Source organism: Chiloscyllium plagiosum, chromosome 2, assembly GCF_004010195.1.
Source record: "Chiloscyllium plagiosum isolate BGI_BamShark_2017 chromosome 2, ASM401019v2, whole genome shotgun sequence".
Lineage (NCBI taxonomy): Eukaryota > Metazoa > Chordata > Chondrichthyes > Orectolobiformes > Hemiscylliidae > Chiloscyllium > Chiloscyllium plagiosum.
The window spans coordinates 25,005,242-25,028,618 of NC_057711.1; the positions used below are offsets into that span (position 1 = coordinate 25,005,242).

The 23,377-nt window shown below is 42.2% G+C and overlaps 1 protein-coding gene across 7 annotated transcripts in view; it reads left to right on the forward strand.

The window, feature by feature from the left end:
- Positions 1 to 12,622: 12,622 nt before the first annotated feature.
- Positions 12,623 to 23,377, forward strand: part of LOC122557672 (cadherin-related family member 2-like) — a 156,600-nt gene continuing 145,845 nt past the window's right edge. For all 7 annotated transcript variants that reach the window (XM_043705509.1, XM_043705516.1, XM_043705533.1 and 4 more), the window contains exons 1-4: positions 12,623 to 12,762; positions 13,160 to 13,307; positions 15,281 to 15,370; positions 20,575 to 20,717. In XM_043705509.1, coding sequence (XP_043561444.1) covers positions 13,208 to 13,307; positions 15,281 to 15,370; positions 20,575 to 20,717 — 333 coding nt within the window. In that variant the 5' untranslated portion in view covers positions 12,623 to 12,762; positions 13,160 to 13,207. The remainder of the gene's footprint in view (positions 12,763 to 13,159; positions 13,308 to 15,280; positions 15,371 to 20,574; positions 20,718 to 23,377) is intronic.

A 23,377-nucleotide genomic window follows, 5' to 3' on the forward strand; every position in this document is an offset into this window, starting at 1 on the left:
TTCATCAATACAGAACCATCCTGACACAAAGGACAGGCATCCACCAGACAAGAACGAACTGACTAATACACACCAACACCCCAAGGGAACAATGGGGGGTGCTAGCCCCCAGCCCTCACAGAGAGAGACAAGCAGATAGTACCTGGACCCGTTTACATAATCCAATTAGCACCCTATTGTGTGTACACTGCAACTCTCCTGGGATGGCAGGAAACCAACCATTTGCACCTACTCCAGCGATGATGGGGAACTATCGTCCCATTCATACTCAAAATCCTCACATCCTGATAAAGAAAGGTATATAATGTGTGGCAGCGTGCGGGAACAGCAGAACAGCCGAGATTCGGACCTCGGTTGGTCTCTGCCGGTGTTACTGTATCAATAAACGTTACCGATTGTTGAACCGCACTCTTGGCTCGGACTGATATCATTTCATCCGCGCTAACACCTCAGACCAGGATTGTGGATGGTGCCAGGGACAAATCTAAGCCTCCAAACCAGCCATCGATCGAGAAGTCCCCAATGGGCAGGAGGGTGTGAGGGTCATTGCTTTCTTTTCTTTCCTTTTTCATATTTTTTATTACTTAATAGATGGTCATATTTAAGTCATTTTATTTCCTTTCTGTTCCAATTTTTTTATTATTACTTAATAATTGTTCATGTATAAGCAAATTGTTGAGTATTCTCTTAACTATATTTCGAAAAGAAACACTTGGATATATCCTGTAATCCAAGACATCACCTCAACCTGTTAGATTCCTAACCCCTTCTGTCCTCTCCTCTGGCTACTGATTCACTCTGGACACCTAACCACCTTTACCCCACCCACATCAGCACTTAGACCTGTGCTAGACACTTCTATCTCAATCTCTCATTCTCAGAGATAATTATAAAGAGATCACAACGGTGAGCTGCATTTGTACTTGGGATTACACAGATAATGCAGATCTCTGCAACTTTAAAATATTTAGAGTCAGTGAAATGTGATTTTACGTGCCTCAGTTCCATTGTGTGAGGTGGGCAAAGAAGTCCTGCTTGGACTCTGCTGCACTGATTGCTTCTCAGCCTTTTGTCTCGGAATATGTGTAGTTCCTGAGGATCAGAGGAAGAGATTCTGCTCGAATGCTGCAGGTTCAACGCAGCAGACGTGTGCTGGTCGGGGAGATACTACGGTGGGCGTGTTGCGAGTCGTCGGAGCTGCTGGAGACCATCGCTGGATCGTGATAGGACGTTGGAGGTTCGTTTGGTTGTGCTGACCTACTCTTGGTGGATCTTTATGCTGGCTTCAGCCTAATGCCAATTCAGGTACCAGCCAACCTCAGAGCTATGGCCTCAGCAGCCGCTCGCAGCCCTGGCCAGGGCATTCGCAACACAGTCAGGGTGACTGTGAAGAAGGTGGAGGAGTATACACCGGTCGATCGGATGGTGTTTGTCAAGAAGATTTTGCTGGAATGCTGCGGGTTTGAAGCAGTGGACATGTATTGCCTGCAGCACTTTCCTGGGGCAGGCTATTTTGACGAGAACTTCAGGAGCGTGAAGAATTGCGAGCAGCACCTGAAGGTCCTCAAGGAGAAGGAAGGGGAACCTCTGTTCTCCATCTTGTCGGTAGTCCTGTTGTGTCTGCTTCCATATGTACAACCCCCATGTCCCAGCAGCGGATGTCCTGACCTCCCTGAGAAGATACGTCCAGGTCGAGGGAGAAAGCATCGATGTGGTCGATCCTTTCGGGCTCTGGACCAGCAAGTGGCAGGTCAGGGTAATCCTGAGGGTCGATGCCAGTGGGAACATCCTCCAGCTTCGCAATCGGAGGAAGCAGAGGTTACCTGACGTAAGCAGGGCAGCTGAAAGTGTGACGCCACCTCCAAAAAGACCCCACCACCAGGGATATCTTTCCCTCCCAACCACTTTCCGCCTTCCGCAAAGACCGTTCCCTCCGTGACTACCTGGTCAGGTCCACGCCCCCCTACAACCCACCCTCCCATCCTGGCACCTTCCCCTGCCACCGCAGAATCTGCAAAACCTGCACCCGCACCTCCTCCCTCACCTCTATCCAAGGCCCTAAAGAAGCCTTCCACATCCATCAAAATTTTACCTGCACATCCACTAATATCATTTATTGCATCCGTTGCTCCCGATGCGGTCTCTTCTACATTGGGGAGCCTGGACGCCTCCTAGCAGAGCACTTTAGGGAACATCTCTGGGACACCCGCACCAATCAACCACACCGCCCCGTGGCCCAACATTTCAACTCCCCCTCCCACTCTGCCAAGAACATGGAGGTCCTGGGCCTCCTTCACCGCCGCTCCCTCACCACCAGACGCCTGGAGGAAGAACACCTCATCCTCCCTGACCTATCACCTTCATCCCCTCTCCCACTCACCCATTGTACTCTATGCTACTTTCACCCCACCCCCACCCTCCTCTAGCTTATCTCTCCATGCTTCGGGCTCTGCCTTTAATCCTGATGAAGGGCTTTTGCCCGAAACGTCGATTTTGCTGCTCCTCGGATGCTGCCTGAATTGCTGTGCTCTTCCAGCACCACTGATCCAGAATCTGGTTTCCAGCATCTGCAGTCATTGTTTTTACCAACCTGCAGGAGGTCAGGCCACATGGCGGCCGTAAGGTGACCGTCTGTCGAAACTGCAAGCAGGAAGGCCACCCAACCAAGAAATGTGAAGAGGCCAAGAACTGTAATCTGTGCGGAGAGGCAGGCCACATGTACAAGGCCTGCTCAAGTCAAGGGACCGCCACCTATGCACAGATGGCCGGAGGTGGCATCACGAACCATGGACTGCATAAGACCAGCAAGGTACCACAAACCAGCACGGGAATGGTGTCTGGGGGCACCCAGAAGGAAGGGCAGGCTGGAGTGGAGCAGACGGCAGACAGTGGGGAGGTGCAGCAGCTGATCCAAGCTCCTTCAAGACAGACGGAGGAAATGGAAGAGGAGGGATCAAAGGAGGCAGAGGATTGGATTACTGTCAAATGCAGGAAGAGGAAACCTCACCAAGCCCCCAAAACCACCCAGCAAAGGGGGAAGCGACACCTACACGACGAGGATACAGGCAGCTCTTCAGACGGTGAGGACAGGCGCAAGGAGGGCTGTCACCAGAGGAAGAGACAGAGCATCGCGGGGAGAAAGGAGGGCAGCACCACCCAAACAGGAAAAGACGATCCCATTGAGGGGACGGGTAAAGACCTCCTCCCACCCGATGAGAACCAAGAGGTACCCACCGGCCCACAGCTCCAGATGCCAAGCTGCACGACATCTTCAGCACCCCTGCAGATGAAGTGCAGCATAGATACATCTGGTCACGAGCAGATGGGTCTATCCGCTCAAGGATAGATTACCTGTTTGTGTCCCGAGCGCTCTCGGTCAGATCCACCGACGTCAAGCTGGTGTTCTTCTCTGACCACTGCCTCCTGCTGGCCGATTGTCACCTACAGGACGAGCAGCGGGCTGGTAAGGGAACGTGGAAGCTGAACATAAAGCTATTGACCTCAGGAAACATTGAGGAGCTCAAGAGGGACTACGCAGGTTGGAGAACCATGAAGCCCCTCTTTGAGTCCCCAGCGGACTGTTGGGAAACAGTAAAATGGAACATCAAGAGGTTCTTCATCCTCAAAGGTGTTCAGGAGGCGAGAGAGAGGCGGGGAAAACTGTCCCAGCTCCAGGAAAGTATGCAGAACCTGCTCCTGCTGCAGACGATGGGGGTGGATGTCACGGAGGACCTCAAGGAGGTGAACGGCCAGCAAGCTCGCTCTTTGCTTCAGAGGCCTCCAAGATAATCTTCCGGTCCAGGGTCCACTCGGTGGAGCAGGACGAGACGTGCTCACATTCCTTCTTCCAGAAGGTGCACAAAGAGAGCTCCGTGCTCAGCAGCCTGAAGGAAGAAGATGGCTCGATAACGTCATCTCAGGCTGACATCATGAGGATCAGCAAATCCTTCTATGCCAGTCTATATGACTCGAAGCCAACCGACAGCGTGGCCTCCCAGTCGTTCCTGTCCTCTATCACGGAGGTCTTAGACGACAGAACACGGGAGAGGCTGGACCAGCCGCTATCTCTGGACGAGCTGACCAAGGTCCTCAAGTCGTTCGAAAAGAATAAAACTCCCGGAAACGACAGCTTACCGGTCGAGCTCTATTCTGCTCTGTAGGACTTATTTGGCCAGGACCTGCTGGAGGTGTATGTCAGTATGCTTCGGGCAGGTACCATGAGTGAATCCATGAGGAAAGGCATCATCACCCTCATCTACAAGTGGAAGGGGGAGAGGAAGGAAATAAGAAATTGGAGACCAATCTCACTGTTGAATGCAGATTACAAAATTTTGTCAAAGGTTATCGCCAACCGGGTCAGGTCTGCTCTGGAGTCGGTGATTCACCCTGACCAAACCTGTGCTGTGCCGGGCAGGAAGATTGCTGAGAGTCTCGCACTCCTCAGGGATACGATCGTCTACGTGCAGGACAGAGTGTTGGACACCTGCCTCATCAGCCTGGACCAGGAGAAAGCCTTTGACAGGATATCACACAGGTATATGAGAGATGTTCTCTCCAAAATGGGCTTTGGGGAGGGAATCTGCAATTGTATAAGACTGCTCTACACCAACATTGTCAGTACAGTCTCAATCAATGGGTGGGAATCAGATAGTTTCCCAGTCAGAGCTGGAGTCAGGCAGGGCTGGCTTCTCTCTCCTGCCTTGTTTGTGTGCTGCATAGAGCCATTTGCCGAGTCCATCAGGAAGGATGCGAGCCTGAGAGGGGTGACTATTCCTGGCAGCGGTGGCCTGCAGGTTAAGGCCTCCCTGTACATGGATGACGTTGCTGTTTTCTGCTCGGATCCGCTGTCTGTGCACAGACTCATGCATATGTGACCAGTTCGAACGGGCTTCGGGGGCCAAGGTAAACCGAGGCAAGAGCGAGGCCATGCTCTTTGGAAACTGGGCCGATCAATCCTCGATCCCCTTCACCGTCAGGACCGACCACCTGAAGGTGCTGGGTATTTGGTTCGGAGGGGCTGGGGCGTGCGCCAAATCTTGGGAGGAGCATATCAGCAAAGTGAGGCAGAAACTGGGCAGATGGAAGCTACCGTCGCTTTCCATCGCGGGAAAAAAACTGGTCATCAGGTATGAGGCACTATCATTGCTGTTATACGTGGCACAGGTCTGGCCTATTCCCAGAACCTGTGCCATTGCAGTCACCCTGGGCCATCTTCCAATTTATATGGAGATCAAAGGTGGACCGGGTCCAAAGGGACTCGATGTATAAAGATCTTGGCAATGGGAGAAAAACACACCCAATGCCACCCTCACCCTGATGGCCACCTTTGTGTGTGGCTGCATCAAGCTGTGCATGGATCCCCGGAACGCAAACACCAAGTGTCACTACGTACTGAGGTTCTACCTGTCCCCGGTGTTGCGAAGGATGGGCCTGGCCTCGCTGCCGCGGAACGCTCCGAGTAGTTGGACTGTTCCATATCACCTGTCATTCGTGGAGAAGTTTATGCAGATAAACACGTTTGACCACATGTCCATCAGGAAATGGTCAGCAGTAGTGTCCTTGAGACCCTTCAGGAAAAGGAGAGGGTGAAAATTACCCCGAGTAAGATAGCTGGGTTGACAACTAGATTTTAAAACAGATAAAAGGTTATTCACAAAATTACACAATGAAACAGAACAGAATAAAGAACCCCTACAGAACTCAACCTATCCAACTAGAATTAATTATGCTGTTCTGAATATACACAACAGTCCCAATAAGCAAACTCCCTTTAAAACCCAGTTTAAATGGAACACATGCTTACAAGCTGAAGTTGAAGGGCAGAAAAGAGAGAGAGTGTCCACATAGCTCCCTGCTGAACTTCCTAGTTCAAGACTGAACTAAAACTGCTCAGTCCAGTTAAAGAGCTGACCACTCCCCTCTGTTTATACAGATCACTTCTAAATCACAACCACTTTGGCCTGAAGTCTCATTTGTTTACATATAAACAAAAGGCGTCTCAAAATCCTTTTCATCTCTGCACCAAACCAGACTAATTGGAGCCCGGCCTGGTTTATTACCCCGCTGAAAAAAATCAAGGACAGAGTCTCCTTGAGCCAAGGAACAGCTTTTAGTAAAAAAGGGAATAGCTTTGTGACACCTCACCCCTTAAAAAAATTAACCATCAATACCAAAAGATGGCTTCACTTTTAACCCTTCAAAACCCCGGTTAGTAATCTAAACACACAAATACACTACACTAATTGTAAAGATGCAAACATGCACAACCACATGTAGATTCAGGCTGCGGTACACCCCCCCATCAAACGCCTCCGTATCTCATTTGAATCTTGATAAGGCATCGACAATCACGTTTTCCTAACCTGCCACATGCACAATTGTCAAATTGAATGGTTGCAACAACAAGCTCCATCTAAACAGTCCTTAAACTTTCCCACAAATGTCAATGGGGTATGATCGGTGTATACAATTGTCTAGATGCATTGCTGGTAATATAAACACTGAAATGTTGGAATGCCAACACCAAGCTTAAAGTCTCTTTCACCACCATTGAATATTTCTGTTGATGAATGTTCAACTTCCTGGAAAAATACCCGATGGGTCTTTCTATTCCCTTCGTCATCCTCCTGCAGGAGCATCACACTGACACCCACATCACTGCCATCAATAGGCACCTTGAAAGGCTACGTGTAGTCTGGTGTGGCTAATTCTGGGGCAGTAGTTCACACAGTTTTTCAGCCATCAAATGCCTTTTGACAGTCCACTGTCCACTGAAACTTCTTGCCCTTTTTAAACAATTCGGTGAGTGGAGCAGCCACACTGCAAAGTTCGGTACAAACTTTTGATAAAATCCATTCAACCCCAGGAACTGTAGTACTGCTTTTTCCATCAAAGGTGTGGGAAATTCCCCAATTACTTTTGTTTTTGCATCCAGTGGGGCCATATGTCCATGCCCAATAACATGTCCCAGGAAGGTGACTTGGGCTTTGGCAAGTTCACTTTTAGCTCAATTTACCACTACACCTGCTTTCCAAAGTCGATGGAATAAGTCCAATAAATGCTGTAAATGTTCCTTCCACGAGTGACTAAAAATCACCAGGTCATCAATATACACCTCACAGTTGGGTAATTCGGCAATGACCTTATTAGTCAGTTTCTGAAATGTGGCTGCAGCGTTTTTCATACCAAATGGCATGACGTTAAACTAATATAGTCCATCTGGCATTATGAAAGCCAAAATGGCCTTTGCTGTCTCTGACAGAGGTACTTGCCAGTAGCCTCTGAGCAAGTCCAACTTAGAAATGTAAGTTGTTTGTCCCACTTTTTCGACACAGTCCTCCAACCGTGGAATTGGATATGCATCAGTCTTTGTAACGGTGTTGACTTTGCGATAGTCCACACTGGATACCATCTGGCTTTGGCACAATGACTACAGGTGAGCTCCAGTCACTGCAACTCAGTTCGATTATTCCATCTTGGAGCATACGCTCTATCTCCTTCTCAACCTGTGTCAGCTTTAAAGGGCTATGCCCATAAGGATTTGCTTAATTGGAACAGCATCTCCTATATCTACATCATGCACAATTAAGTTAATACTTCCCAGTTTATTTCTGCATATCTCCCCATGTGATAGTAATAACTCTTTCAGGTCATTTTGATTTTCTAGTGGAAGGTAACTCAATAATTTATCCCAATGTTTGACAACTTCCTCATTGCCCAATTTGATTTGAGGAATGTCCAATTCAGAATCCTTGGAACGTGGTTCTTCCTTCTGTGCTGTAATCATTAACACCTTCTCCTCTTGCTTTCCTTCCCTATCAAAATACCTTTTGAGCATATTCACACACCACACTGTGTGAGATTTCTTCCTGTCTGGAGTCCTCACCAAACAGTTCACCTCACTTAATTTCCTCTTGATTTGATATGGTGCGCTAAACCTTGTTTTTAAAGGCTCCCTGTTACTGGAAGTAACACCAATACCTTATCCCCACTTACAAAACTGTGAATTTGTGATTTCTTATCCGCTTCCTGTTTCACTGTATGCTGTGATACTTTTAAATACTGTCTGGCCCACTCTCCAGCTCTATTTAATCTTTCTTGAAAGTTTGACACATAGTCCAAATGGGTGATCTTTGAATTCTGACTTATTAATTTCTCCCTAATCAATTTAAATCGTCCTCTTCATGCCTCAAAATTAATGGAAATGGATTGAATTTGGTTGATTTATTCGATGCATCTCTGATCACAAAAAGTACAAACGGAACTCCCTTATCCCAAGCATCTGGATAATCCTGACCGTAAGCCCTCAACATTGTCTTTAGTGTTTGATGCCATCTCTCTAGCACTCCCTGCGATTCTGAATGATACACAGTAGATTTGAATTGCTTTATTCCCGAGTTATCCATAACCTCCTTGAATAGATTGGATGTGAAGTTTGATCCTTGATCTGACTAGATCTCTATTGGCAGTCGGTATCTTGTAAAAAAATTTAAGTAGTTCTTCCACAACCCTTTTAACTGTGATGTTGTGTAATGGGATTGCCTCTGGAAATCTAGTTGACACATCCATTATTGTTAATAAATACTTATTTCCACTTCTTGTTTGAGGTCGGGTATCTACGCAATCAATCAAGGCTCTTGTGAAAGGTTCCTCAAATGCTGGAATAGGTATTAAAGGTGCAGGTTTTATAACTGTGGTTTTCCAATTAGCTGACATGTATGACACGTCTGGCAAAGTTCAACTACGTCCTTGTGTTGTCCAGGCCAATAAAAATGTATTTGTATTTTAGCCTGTATTTTCCTCACCCCTAAATGACCTCCAAGTGATAGCTCTTGCATCACTTGCAGCACCTCCTTTTAATACCCTACTGGCAAAACAATTTGATGAATCTCTGCCCATTTCTCATCTGCTTTAATGTGTGATGGTATCCATTTCCTTATTAAGACATCATTTGTTAAGTAGTAACACACAGGAATGCATTCACTTTCTTTCTCTATGTATGTCTTTTGATATAACTGTTTTAACTCCTCATCTTTCTGTCGTAATTCATTTAGTTTAGTCTAGCTAAAGATACTGGCATGCTTACCTATTTGCTCCTTCCCTGTTCCATTTGCCTAATCAAAAAGGTCTCAGATAACACTATGTCAGCTTCTTTTTCTGTGCCTTTTGATCTCTCCTGCTTCAACTTGTGAATCTGTGATCTTGTGATTACACAATCAGGGAAAATTCCTGGATAAACATTCTCCATGTCTTCAGTTGTCTATGTCTCCACAGGCTTTTCAACTAGAGTAGGCAGCACACCTACTGGTGAATCAGCTATATCATTTGCAAGGAGAAATTGTATTCCTGGAATTGAAAGTTTGTCCAGTACTCCTACCACAAATTCTCCACTCTTCCCTGGATTCTCTAGCCTCACCTTACAAAATTGAGCACTTTTTGTCTCACCATGAATTCCTGTTACCAGTACCTTCTCTGGCAATAGTCTCTCAGGAGTACGTATCTCCTCATCCTTCAGCATTACAGACTGAGAGGATTCTTTGTCCCTTAATAATGTAACCTCCTTACCCAATGCTCCTGGCCTGTGTGAATAAATGTTACCCTTGCATGTATTTTTTTTAAACAGATCTGGCACTTCCTCCTTAATCAACCTGTGATCATCTTGTACACTCTGAGGCAGTTGTCTAACTTTCCTTGTGCTTTTTGTGACTAGTCCAACAAAACCTCCAGACTTGTCTGGCTTTCTCCTAGCCCACCAACACTGTGATTTTGTATGACCCACTTTATTACAATGAAAACACTGTAGCCTTTTAACGTCTTTGTCCCCCTCAAGGGTTTTTTTCATCCTGTGGTAGGTTCTCCTTATGACCTTCACTGAGATCTACCTTTCCATTTCCATGTGAGGATTTCTCTTTGCCCCAATTTCTACCTCTCATGGACTGAAATTGATTCTGGAAGTCAAACCAAGTTTTATGGACCAGCTCATAATTATCAGCTGCTAACCTTGCTGTTTTAACTCTCTGCTCTTCCACATGAGTTTGCACTACTTCAGGCAGTGAATTTTTGAATTCCTCCAAAATAAGTACCTCTCTAAGGGCATCATAGGTTTGCTCATTTTTTAAAGCTTTTATCCATCTATCAAAATTACTCCGTTTGATCCTTTCAAACTCAATGTAGGTTTGACCAGAGTACCTCCTTACACATCTGAAACATTCTCTATAGGCTTCTGGTGCAAGTTCACGCACATTTAAAATGGCTTTTTTCACCTCCTCATCCTCCCCAGATATCTCCTCTAATCGGGATGTGAATACCTCACTCGCCCAACCTACACGTTTTGTTTGGATCAACAAAACCCATGTTGCCACTGGCCACTGAATTTGTTTAGCCACCTTTTCAAATGAGATGAAAAAGGCTTCCACATCTTTCTCACCAAATTTAGGCAATGCTTGAACATACTTAAACAGTTTCTCACTAGGCTTCTGAGTACCAGGGGCTTGCTCATCCTCACTCTCTGCCTCACCAAGCCTACCCTCAACCTTTATCTCCAGCCTTTTAAGCTGACTTTCCTTTTTAAGTGTCAGTTTTTGAAGTTTTAAAGCTCTCTCTTTTTCTTTCTCTGTTCTCTCTTTTTCCCTCTCTTCTGCTTTTAATTATAACTCAATCTGTTTCATTTCTGCTGCCCTTTCCCTATCTCTCGCCTCTAACACAAGCTGCTTCATTTGTAATTGAATTCTTGCCATCTCTATAGATTCTGATGGTTTCTCCAGCAAGTTTAAATGCTGACCTACTGCTGTAATGATCTTTCCTTTCCTCACAGAAGCAGGCAGTTCCAATTCCAGCTTTTCTGCTAATTCCTGCAGCTTAGTCTTATTCACTTTTTGCAAACCTTCCAAAGTTACCGCGACCACTTCCAGAAAACTTTTGGTGACTGAAAGAGCCATTACTATCCCAAGCTTTGTCTACCCAACCAGACCAACACTCGAAATAAAGACACTAGCACCTACCACTCGCTGTTTAAAATCCCGCAAAAGAGCCCCCAATCTGTTATGGACTAAGCCAGACCACTCAACACATTCTTAAGCAGGCAGCCCAGGAGTATAACTTTGCAATTTGTTTCAGTAACTGTACAGTGAAAATTATCCAGAGTAAGATAGCAAGGTTGACGCCGAGATTTCAAAACAGACAAAAATTTACACAATGAAACACAAGATCAGAATAAAGAACCCCTACAGCCTATCCAATTAGACTTAATTATGCTGTTCCAAATATACACCACAGTCCCAATAAGCAAACTCCCAGGGCTCTGGGGAAAATGAAGGATAGTGAAGATGAGGATTTCCAGACAAGCTATTGAATGATGGAGCAGACCTGATGGGCCAAATGGTTGTGCTCCTACATCTTACATTTTTATCTAAAATACATATGCATACGTCTTTTCAACCACCCGAAAGAGCCATTGCTGAGCAACAATTAAGACCATTAATTAAAAACATCTTTAGTGAGCCAGGGCATAAAAATGGTGCACCGAGCACTAAAAGTAAGAAATAGTAGTAAAAGCAATTGGCAGTAAAGGAAAATGATTTGTGAAGATGTCTGCAGACATTTTCTGTCTGATGTTTCTCTTCACGATCATTCCACAGGATACAGTGATCAATAATGAGGAATGTGTATTCAAGGCTGCTTTAAATGTTAACTTTTAACAGCAATCACATGCTAGGCTGGAAATGTTCGAGGAGTAAAATTTCAGTGCAGATGGTTTGTTTGCACTGGTCCTGCTCGATTCTGCTGACTGGAAAATGTACCATTGGTATGTCTCCCAAATCTCACCACAGCTATCCCTCAATTACTTTTGCATGACTTACAGCCCTCATAGACGTTTTTCTTTAATTTCCTGTACCTTCTGAAATATTAGCCTTCATGTCACTCCTCATCTTTTAAGAGAATTGATATTCCTCTTTCAATAACAGATTGATTTCCTTCACAAATATTTGAATTTGTTAATCTTTTCCATCAGAGACATCTGGTAGCCTAACAGAACTTGCATTAAAAACCAACTTACTTTTAAAGACACTTCTGTAGAAATTCTGACAGCTCGTACAGTACTGTCATGGTAAAGGAATCATTGAAGATGGAAATATGTAATAGCCATATTCAATATTGGAACTGGAAAAATATCGTTTAATCTTAGATGACTGCCTATTTGAATTGAGGAGGATGTCTCTCAGAAAATTAAGTTGGTTTTCCACTTTTAGAAGTATTCATCATGCTTGTACACTTGTTTTGATGCTGAAAGAAGCCCATATTGTTTAATCATAATTTGTTCTAATTCTCTTTTAACTTTTCAACGTAAATGCATATCTTTTAATGTTAAATGTACTTCTGGTGTGAATAACTTGCTTTTGTATTTTACACGACCAACCGCCCTCTGTTGATGAAAATCAGTTATGATGTGTTGGAGTTCCCAGTCGGTTTCAGCCTACTTTTAATGAGCACTAGGAGCTTCTATTGCCATGGTGATTCAAGTTGAGTGAACTGCCAGAAGTTTCTCCAGACTGCCTTCACTGCCTCACATCGTTACTGCTTGTGTGATTTATGCAATAACCACTGATGAATATTCCCTGGGAAGCAAGTTGAATCAAGATAATATGGACAGAAAGTTCCACAATGTGAAAACTTGAGGAGGTTTAATGGAACACAAAAGTTTTCCAGATATTGCAAGTCGTAGCAAGGAAATTTGATGTGTGACTGAATATTTCTGTCTTAAAGGTACATTTTAACTGCAATGTTGTTTTATTGAGAGGAAATATGGATTTATAAAATTATTGTTAATGAATGGACCAGGAAATATGAATTCATACAAGTAATTTTTACAATAAAGTATTCCAGCATTAAAGCTGTTTAATTTATAAATTATTCTAGAAGCAGATTCAAGTTATCATTTGAATTAATTGTTTAAAATCAATACTATGTTAAACGTACCATATTAACGGTAAGCCTTCATGGAAAATTTTATCTGCATCTGTCAGGATTTTGAGCATTTTCAGAGTATTTTGAGCTTCTTGAGAAATCATCATCAGTAAACTCTTGTTTACCAACAGCAAGAAATGTGGAAAAAATTGCAAGTGGGAAAACAAATCTTATTATATTTTCATATATTTGGCAGATATTTTTGACATCATTATCAAACAATATACCTATCATACTTTCACGTATGAAAAACAAAGAATATTTCAAAGGAGGGTTAGAAATGTTGACTGAGCAAATGAGAATTCTTCATTATTTATATGCAATCTGCATCATACTTATTCCAGGTAAGTGATTTTGACCTTTGTGTTGAATGATACTATTAATTAACTGGTCAAACTATGCATCACAATTTTTGTGATCGTGGATGCAACTTTGACATATTGATGAATGTTACGACAGAGAAAAAAGGTTGGATTTCCCTCCTTCGCTTTAAGTAGAGGCTGAAGTGAGATTTCCAATAGCTCATTGTCTCTCAGTCATTCTCCTATAGAATTTATTAACATTAATTTTGTAAACCCATATCTCTACAATGAACTGAGAAGCTTCAACACTATGTATTTGAGTGGCATTACAGCAGGAGCAGAAGAAATTGCTTACTAGTGGACCCTCTCCCTTCATTATACCTTCCACCCCTGTTCCAGCAACTGCCACTAACTCTTTCCTGGTGTTCCATGATTTGTGATATTGAATTTCCAAACTATAGTTCCCAATTTTGGGCAGTATAATAGAGGAATCCCAACCCACACAGTTATAATTATTTATGGATGAGGAAAAGTGGTCTATTGTTCATGGATGTAGAATTCTTCCTATGGAGTAACCTAGCCATATAAAACAGAAATGTTCCTAGATTCAGATTTTGGTTGATTGAAAGAGTTCATTACAACTGGCACATAATTTTCCTCAATCTGAAAGAGCAAAACATCTAATGTCCCATTCCTGAGGGGTACACAGCAAGCTTGGTGAAAGTCAATAGGAGACAGGTTCCAAGCTCAGTTATGACAACTCATGAGTAGAAAAAAGCATCATGAAGTCACCTTTGATTTGAGTGCTCATAGAACAGAACCCCTACAGTGTGGAAGCAGGTCATTTGGCCCATTGACTCTCGAAGAGCATCCCATCCGTCTCTACCTCCCTACATTTCCCATGGCTAATCCACCTAGCCTGCACATCCCTTGACACTATAGGCAATTTAGCATGGCTAACCTATCTAACCTGCACATAGGTTGTGGGAAGAAACCTGGAGGAAACCCATGCAGACACAGGGAGAATGTGCAAACTCCACAAACCCAGGTGCCTGGTGCTGTGAGGCAGTAGTGCTAACCTCTGAGCCACTGTGCTACCCTTGTGAGAGTTAATGTGAGTCCAGCTGTTATCAGCATTACCCCAACAAGGAATCACACAGATCAGAGGAAAGGAAATCAGGAACTGCTATTTTAAACATGTTGAAGGTTTACTTACATTTATCATATAGTTGAACTCACACTATGAGTTTGAGTTTTTTACAGATTTGTCAAGGAGATGTGAAAGTTAAGGAATATCTTCAGATTTAGACCTTAAATTTATTTATTTATTAATTATACATTAGTTGTATATACTGCTGTACATGATAATCATAGATATACCAAGCACTGATTTATAGTTACATTACGTAAAGAGTAATCTACCTCTTCTTTGTGGGTTCATGTCTATTTTGTAGTCTGGTCTGGTGCAGGGTTCCAGGCTGTTCCTTCTAACATTCTTCTAGACTGTTTGAACTCTACCCATTCTGTGGCATTTGTACTTGATGATATGCAGCTCTGAGACATCACTGCACAATTGTTCCAGGGTCCTATTTTCTTTACACAAGGCATTTCACCTGCTTTCTACTACTGTACCCTGGTAATTGAATAATAGAAAGATAAGAGATTTACTGACTATTCATTGCAATCCACACCCAGCTGTGAGGTAAAGAAAATCTCAATGGCAGACAGCTTAGTGAATTAGAAATCTCTTCCTCCCAAGGTTGCCACGAGTTTGGGAAAAACAAGATCAAATTGTATTCCATACTCAATACTGCAGCTTTATACTATTTCCTTTTTTAAAAAAAATATGCAATCTGAAAGTGTTTGATGAACAGGGAAGCATTCTGAAGGCTCAGAGTTATTAAACTTTAACCAAAGTCATTCAAAGTATTCCATGGTTCATGGAGTGCATATTGTTTTGGGTTTGCCTAAATTGTAAGCAATCATGTTGAATATTGTTATTTACTATTTTACAGGAAAGTCTACGTTAATTTGGTCACAAAATGTGGCTCCAACCTTTAAGGCAAATATGACTGTTGTACATGTAACTGAAGCTGCACCAAGAGGTAAGATGACATAAATCGATGAAATTTACAAATCATGCTCTAAATATTATTTATTCACTAATGAATAATATTAATTTTGACATTGATGTCACATTTGCAGCAATCAACTGAATTAATTATTCTAAAAGGAAAACAGGAAATGCAGGAGAAAGTCAATAGGCCTAGCAACATCTATGGAGTGGGAAGCAGAGTTAACATTTTCAGTCCAATATGTCTCTTCTCGAGAATTCTGCGGTACAGTTGACCAATCAATGTACCACTCACCCATTTAATGAAGATGTAGTGGATTATTGATGTAACACTAAGAGGGCAATGTCTCTGTAGAAGTGTGTAAAATCAGTAACACTGTTTTTCTTTTATTACTTCATGGAATGTGGATATCACCGGTTACATTTATTGCCCTCTGTAATACTAAAGGAGCAGCAGGTTATTTCCAACTCAGATTGGAGTGTGGCTTGCAGGGGAACTTTCAGGTGATGGTGCTCCCATGCATCTGCTATTCTTGTCCTTCTAGGTGGTAGAGGTTGTGGGTCTGAAAATATAATTGAAGGATCTTGGGTGGGTTGTTGAATTGCATCTTGTAAATAAGCCACACTGCTGCCATTTTGCATCATTAGTGGAGGGAGTAAATGTTGAAGGTGGTGGGTGAGCTCTATTATCCTGGAAGATGTTGAGCTTCTCTCATGTTGTTGGATCTACACCTAACTAGGGAAGTGTGAGGAGTATTCCATTGTACTCCTAAGTTGTATCTTGTAAATGGCGGGCAGTCTTTGGGAGAAGGGAGTTGATATACTTGCCACAGTATTCCCAGCCTCTGACCATTTCTTCTGGCCACAGTACTTATAAGACTGTTCGAGTTCTGGTCAATGACAACTCCTAGTATGTTGGGAATTCAGTGACGGTGATGCCATTGAACATTAAAAGAAGTTGGTTAGATTTTCTCTGGTTGGAGATGACCATTGCGTGGTATTCATGTGGCACAAGTACTACTTACCACTTTCCAGCCCAATTGTGGCTGTACCCAGGTCTTGCTGCATAATGACACAGACTGCTTCAGTATCTGAGGAGATATGAATTGGCGCTAAACATCATGCAATCATCAACAAACACCCTCCACTCTGACCTTATGATTGATGAAATGTCATCATTGTAGCAGCTGAAGATGGTTGGGCTTAGGACATTACCCTGAGGAACACCTGCAGAGATATCCTGGAGCTGACCTCCACCAATCACGACCATCTTCCTTTGTTCTCTATGACTCCAACCAGCGAAGAATTATCCCTCTGCATCCCATTAACTCCAGTTTAGCCAGAGCTCTTTCATCCCATACTTGGCTGTCAAGGACTGTCACTCTCACCTCTGGAATTCAGCTCTTTTGCCATGTTTGAACTACAGCTGTAATGAGGTCAGGAGCCCTGATGGAACTTAAACCAAGCTTCAATGAGAAAGTTATTCCTTTAAAAGTGTCACTTGATAGCACTGTTCATGAAGTCTTCAATTACTTTGCGGATGACCGAGAGTAGACTGATAGGATAATAATTGGTCGAATTGAATTTGTTCTTTTTATTGGGTCCAAGACATACCGGGGCAATTTTGCACATTGTTGGGTAGATGCCAGTGTTGTAATTGTACTGGAAGAGCTTGGCTAGGAGAGCAGCACATCTGGATCACAAGTCTTCAGTACCTTACACTTTACAATATCTTCACCTCTTTTTCAATATCAGATGAAGTGATATCATCCTCAAAAAACTCAAGTCGGTTTGTCTACACATGAATACCTTTAAGAAATCTAGGTTGGTTTTGTTTAATACTGTTGGTATTTTGTAAGTGCTGAAAATGTGTTGCTGGAAAAGCGCAGCAGGTCAGGCAGCATCCAAGGAGCAGGAGAATCGACGTTTCGGGCATAAGCCCTTCTTCAGTATTTTGTAAGTGTCTTGTTATCAAATCCCACTTCTATATTAGACTTGGTCTATAATTCCTGATTTTTTTCCCCTCCCTCCTTTTTGAATATTTCAAGCTGCCAGGATTGTTGCTGAATCTAGAGAGTTTTAAAGAATGACAGCTGACCCACCCATTATTTTCATGTCCATTTCCTTTAGTATCCTGGTGCATGGAGTATCAAGCCCCAGAGATTTAGAACATAGAACATTTCAGTGCAGTACAGGCCCTTCAGCCCTCAATGTTGCGCTGACCTGAGGAACCAATCTGAAGCCCATCCATCCTACATTATTCCATTTTCATCCATATGTTTATCCAATGACTCTTTAAATGCCCTTAAAGTTGGTGAGTCTATTACTGTTGCAGACAGCGCATTCTATGCCCCTACTACTCTTTGAGTAAAGAAACTACCTCTGACATCTGTCCTATATCTATCACCCCTCAATTTAAAGCTATGTTCCCTTGTGCTAGCCATCACCATCTGGGGAAAAAGGCACTCACTATCCACGCTATCTAACTCTTTGATTATCAGCTTTCATTCCCCTTAATTACTCCAACACCATTTTTTTAATTGTGAATATTCATTTCCTTCAATTCCTCCTTAGACAATCCTTGCTTCACTACCATTCCTGGGAAGTTTTTAGTGTCTTCTTGTATGAAGACAGAACAAAATTAGTTTATTGATCTGCCATTTCATTGTTCGCCATTATCAATTTTCTTGTTTCAGATTGTAAAGGGCCTATATTTGTCTTCATGAATCTTTTTCTTTTTACATACTTATATAAACTCTTATGGTCTGCTTTTACGTTCCTTAGTATTTGGTTGCATACTCCCCTCTCAATCAAATTGAAATTACTGGAGAAACTCAGGTCTGACAGCATCTGTAGAGAGAAATCAGAGTTGACATGTGGGGTCCAGTAACCTTTCTTCAGAAAGCCTCTTAATCAACCTCTCTTGCTGAATTCTCAGCTCTTTCTAGTCCTCAGGTTTGCTACTATTTTCAGCAATTTTATATAACTTCTCTTGGGATCTGGTGCTGTTCTTAATTTCTTCTGTTAAGTATGGTTAGCCCTGTTTTGTTCTTTTGCCCAAAATGAATGGATAACTGTTGCAATCCATGCATCCATTTCCTTACTACCTATTCACTGCTGTGCTTTTTAATGAAGTTATCCAGTTTGTCACAGTCAACTCACGTCTTGTACCTTCATAGTTTCTGCTGCTACTGTGCATTGGTGGTAAGGTGTCTGGAGGTGAATTGCTTGCTGCAAGATTCTGATCATCTGACCTGCATTTGTAGTCACAGAATTTCTGTGGCTAGTCCAGTTCAATTTCTAGTCATTGTTAATCCCCAAAATGTTGATATTAGAGGATTCAGTGTCAGTGATGCCAATGTCCAGTAATGATGGTTCGATTCCCTCTTGTTGGAGGAAACCATTGCCTGGCATTGGCGAGGCATGAATGTTACTTGTCATTTGTCAGCCCGAACCTGGATATTGTCCTAATCTTGGAACATGGACTGCTTCAGTATCTGAGGAGTTGCGAAAGGTGCTGAACATTGTGCAATCAATCATTGACAACCATCCACACTCCTGACCATATAATGGAGGGAAGGTCATTGATGAAGAAGCTGAAGACAGTTGGGCCGAGGACACCTACCCTGAGGAACGAAGAGATTCTCTTATAAGGTGGTAGTGTCCCTGCCTCTGAACTAGGATCCATGCTTTCAAGTCCTACCTGCTCCAGAAATCTGTAATCACATCTCTCAATATGTTAATTAAAAAAATATTACACCGAGGAGTTCCTGAGGCGATGCCCAATCTGCTGAACGAATAAGAAAGCTGTATATATAAGTTAGCTTATAAATTAAGTTTGGAAGTATATAAAGTTATGCAGATGGGAACAGGAAATAGCAAAGGAACATAAGCATCTGTTGAAGGGTAGAGTAGATGCAATGGGCTGAATGGTCAACTTCTGCTTCTAGATGAGTTGACCTTTGTCATAAACTCCTTTGCTGCTCCATCAAATTTCATGTACTTTGCCTTTCCTGTCTTCCAAAACAGTCAAATCCCCACTTATCTCATTGCAGTCTCCTGACAGAAGCGATGTAGTTATCCTGTTCCTAATACATCCAACTATTATAATCAGACGCCAGAGGGAAATGTTTTTGGATTAATAGAAAAGTTACATAGGCAGCTGGAAGGCTCATCTCCACTACATCAGTGAGAGGAAATATCATTCCATTTCATATAACGTGTTCCAGAACTCTCACACTGCAGTTGGGATCATTTTTGTCATCAGGCTGATTTCAGGATGGTGTAAGAATGATTGATTGTTTCATTGTCATGTGTACTGAAGTACAGTGAAAAGCTTTGTTTATGAGCAGTAGAGTCAGATCATAATAAGCACGGATGTACAGATGATAGGGTGTATGCAGAGGCTTACAGGCTACATTTTCCAGGGAGTGCACTCGGCAAGATCAACGTTAGCAAGATCAGCATTATTTGAAGTTGGACAGTCTAATCATCAGTCTAATAGGAGCCAGAAAGAAGCTGTTCCTAAACATGTTGGTGCGTATGTTCAGGCTTCTATATCTTCTGCCTGACAGGGAGCAATGAGTCTTTGATGATGATGGCAACCTTTCCACCTCAGCAAGCCATATAAATGGAGTCCATGGATGAAGGTTGGCTCTGGCATGGCCTGGGCTGTACACACCAACTTCTGTAGTTTCATATGGTCCTGGGCAGAAGAGTTGCCATAGCAGGCCATTATACACCCGAATAGTATGCTTTCTATGGTGCACCTGTAAAGGTTGGCGAGAGTCCTGTGGACATGCCAAATTTCCTGAGTTGCCTGAGGAAGAGGCATTGTTGTGCCTTCTTGACCATCGCATAGATGTGGGAAGACCAGGACAGGTTGTCAGTTATTGTAACTCAGAGGAACTTGATGCTCTCCACCTTCTCAACCTCAGTTCCACTGATAAAGATGCAGCAGTGTTCTCCGCCTTTCTTTCTGAATAAGTAGCCAACATATAAATAAGGACGAAGTCTAACTATAAACTCTATAAACTTTACCTTGTAATTTTCATCCTTTTCCAAACTCACATTATTTTCTTTTATTTTCCTATTTTGTTGTCTCAGTTTAAACAATCATCATTTTCTTTCACTTCACCCATTTTCATCACTGCATGAGACACCTCCTTTGTATTTCTGTGCTTTGACCACTACAACTTGATATCTAAATACTGTCATTTCATGTTTTCATCCCAGGTACGTTTGTTTTCCGGATAGCAGCTGATGATAAAGATGGTGACCCACTCTCGTATGGGCTGGAAGGAGAATTAGCATTACTTTATTTCATGGTGAACAGCAGCAGCGGTGATGTCATTGTTAAAGAAGCTGTTGACAGAGAGGTTTGAGTGTTCTTTTGATGAACTGTCTACTTTTTCTTTTTACTTGAGTTTAGCACAGTGTGATATCGGTGAAAATTTTATAAAGTGCAGTTTTTCTATACCTTGTTAAAAATCACACAACACCAGGTTATAGTCCAACAGGTTTAATTGGACCACTAGCTTTCGGAGCACCGCTCCTTCATCAGGTAGTTGTGGACTACACAATTGTAAGGCACAGAATTTATAGCAAACATTTACAGTGTGATGTAACTGAAATTATACATTGAAAAATACCTTGATTGTTTGTTAAGTCTCTCATCTCTTAGAACGACCATGATAGTTTCATTTCTTTCATATGTAAACATTTTTTAAAAGTTACATTCTCAGGTTAACTGTAACAATTGGTGTCAGCCAGAAAAGATGTTAAAATGTTGACATCTAGCATTCTAACAGATGAGAGACTCGACAAACAATCAAGATATGTTTCAGTTTACAATTTCAGTTACATCACACTGTAAATTTTTGCTATAAATTCTGTGAATTACAATTGTATATTCCACAACCACCTGATGAAGGAGCGGTGCTCCGAAAGCTAGTGCTTCCAATTAAACCTGTTGGACTATAACCGGGTGTTGTGTGATTTTTTAAACTTTGTACACCCCAGTCCAACACCGGCATCTTCAAATCATTTCTATACCTTGTTTGCCAAGTGTAGAATTCATTCATGTTTAAGTCATTTTCATAGTAGCTTGGAGACCTTGGACTGAAATTGGTCTTCAGCAGCAGCATTGTAGATGATAATGAATCATAACCATTTGACTTAGGAACATAGGCCTTCAGAGCAGGAGCAGTTCCTTTGAGACTGCTTGATATTTGGTAAGATCATGGCTGGTCTCAACTTCACTTTCCTGTCAGCACCCTGCAACCCTTGACTCACTTGTAAATCAAAAATCTAAATTCAACAATCCAGTCTACACTACCTGGATCGATTCACAAATTTTTGAGGGAACAAAAATATCAATTCCCCTCTATCTTTAAAAGGGGCCAATCACATTCTTATACTGTGCCTGCTAATTTAGTCTCCCCGACAAGAGGAAACATCCTTTGAGGGATCAATCAATTCACTCCCCTCAGGATCTTATATGCTTCAATAAGATTACCTCTCTTTCTTCTAAACCCCAGTTGGTATCAATTCAACCTAATACATAATTTCTTATTAGAAAAGTCCTTTATCCCATCTGTGGATTGCTTCTAACAATCATTTTCTTTTCTCAAATATGAAAAGCCAAACCGTATGCAGTATTCCACATATGGTCTCATCAAGTCCATGTACAGCTGCAGCAGTTATTTTTATATTCCATTCCCCTTCCAGACACACCGACGTCACTTTTGCCTTCATAATTATTCATTGCCCATGCAAACAATCTTGTTGTGATTCACGTACCAGGACACCAGTATCCCTCTGTTCTACCCTGTTCTTCGATCTCTCTCCAGTTAACCAGTAATTTGCTATTCTAGTCATTCTGCCAATATGGACAGTTCAGATTTTTCTACCTTAAACTCCAATTGTCACTTTATTACCTGCTTATCTCGCTTTAAACATCCTGTGACTTCCATGTCTTTGTTTGCCAAGATCTGCTTGTACTGCTCACAAAACATAGCATTTCACTGTACTTAGGTACACATGACTACAATAAATCAAACAAATCAAATCGCTCACTTAGCCTGACATGTTATGAATTCTTGACAATTTCCTATCTACATTGGAATTATCAGCAAATTTAATTATCATATATTCTCAAGTCATTGATATAAATGGTGAATTGTGGAGGCCCCAGCACTGATCCCTGCGGTGCTGTTTTCAACATGCTGCCTGAAAATGACCAATTTATCCCTACTTACAACTTAGTATTGTCTAACCAATGCGTTGTCCATGCTAATATGTTATCCTCTACACCGTGTGCTTGTCTACTAACCTTTGATGTGGCACCTTATCAAATAGCTTTTGGAAATCCAAGTTCTTTATATTTACATATCACCTACATCCCACCTTATTTGTTACTACCTCAAAAAAGTCCAATTAATTAGTTTAATATGACAGGCATGTGCTGTCAAAATTATTTGTCATGCACTCATCAGGACAGAATAGAAAAGAATACGAAATTTCAGAGAGAGATAATAATTTATGCTGTGTGAAAGACAGACACGATTAATTAGTTTCTTCAATGACTTTGGTTGACAGAAGCATTGTCACGAAGATTGCATGAGGGAAAAGTTAGCCTCCAAGCTTTTGTTTTAATTCATATCAGGTAGTCAACACTACTATTCAAGGCACTACCTACCGGAGTACACTGAGGGAATAGTAGTCTCCCAAGACTTCTGTTAGTGAAACAAGAACACTGAATGGACATACTATTTCTTTCCAATTCTAATCAGTGCAAGCCAAACCACATAACCTCTCCGAATACATTTATACCCAAAATCAACCTGATGAACCTCCTCTGGACAGCCTCCAATGCCAACACATCTTTCTTACCATAAACGGGACCAAAACTGTACTCTAGGTGTGATCTGACCAGTGACTTCACTTGTTTTAGCAAGATTTGTGTATTTTTTATACACCATTCCCTTTGAAATTAAGTCCACCACTCCAGTCACCTTCGCTATTACCTGGTGAACTT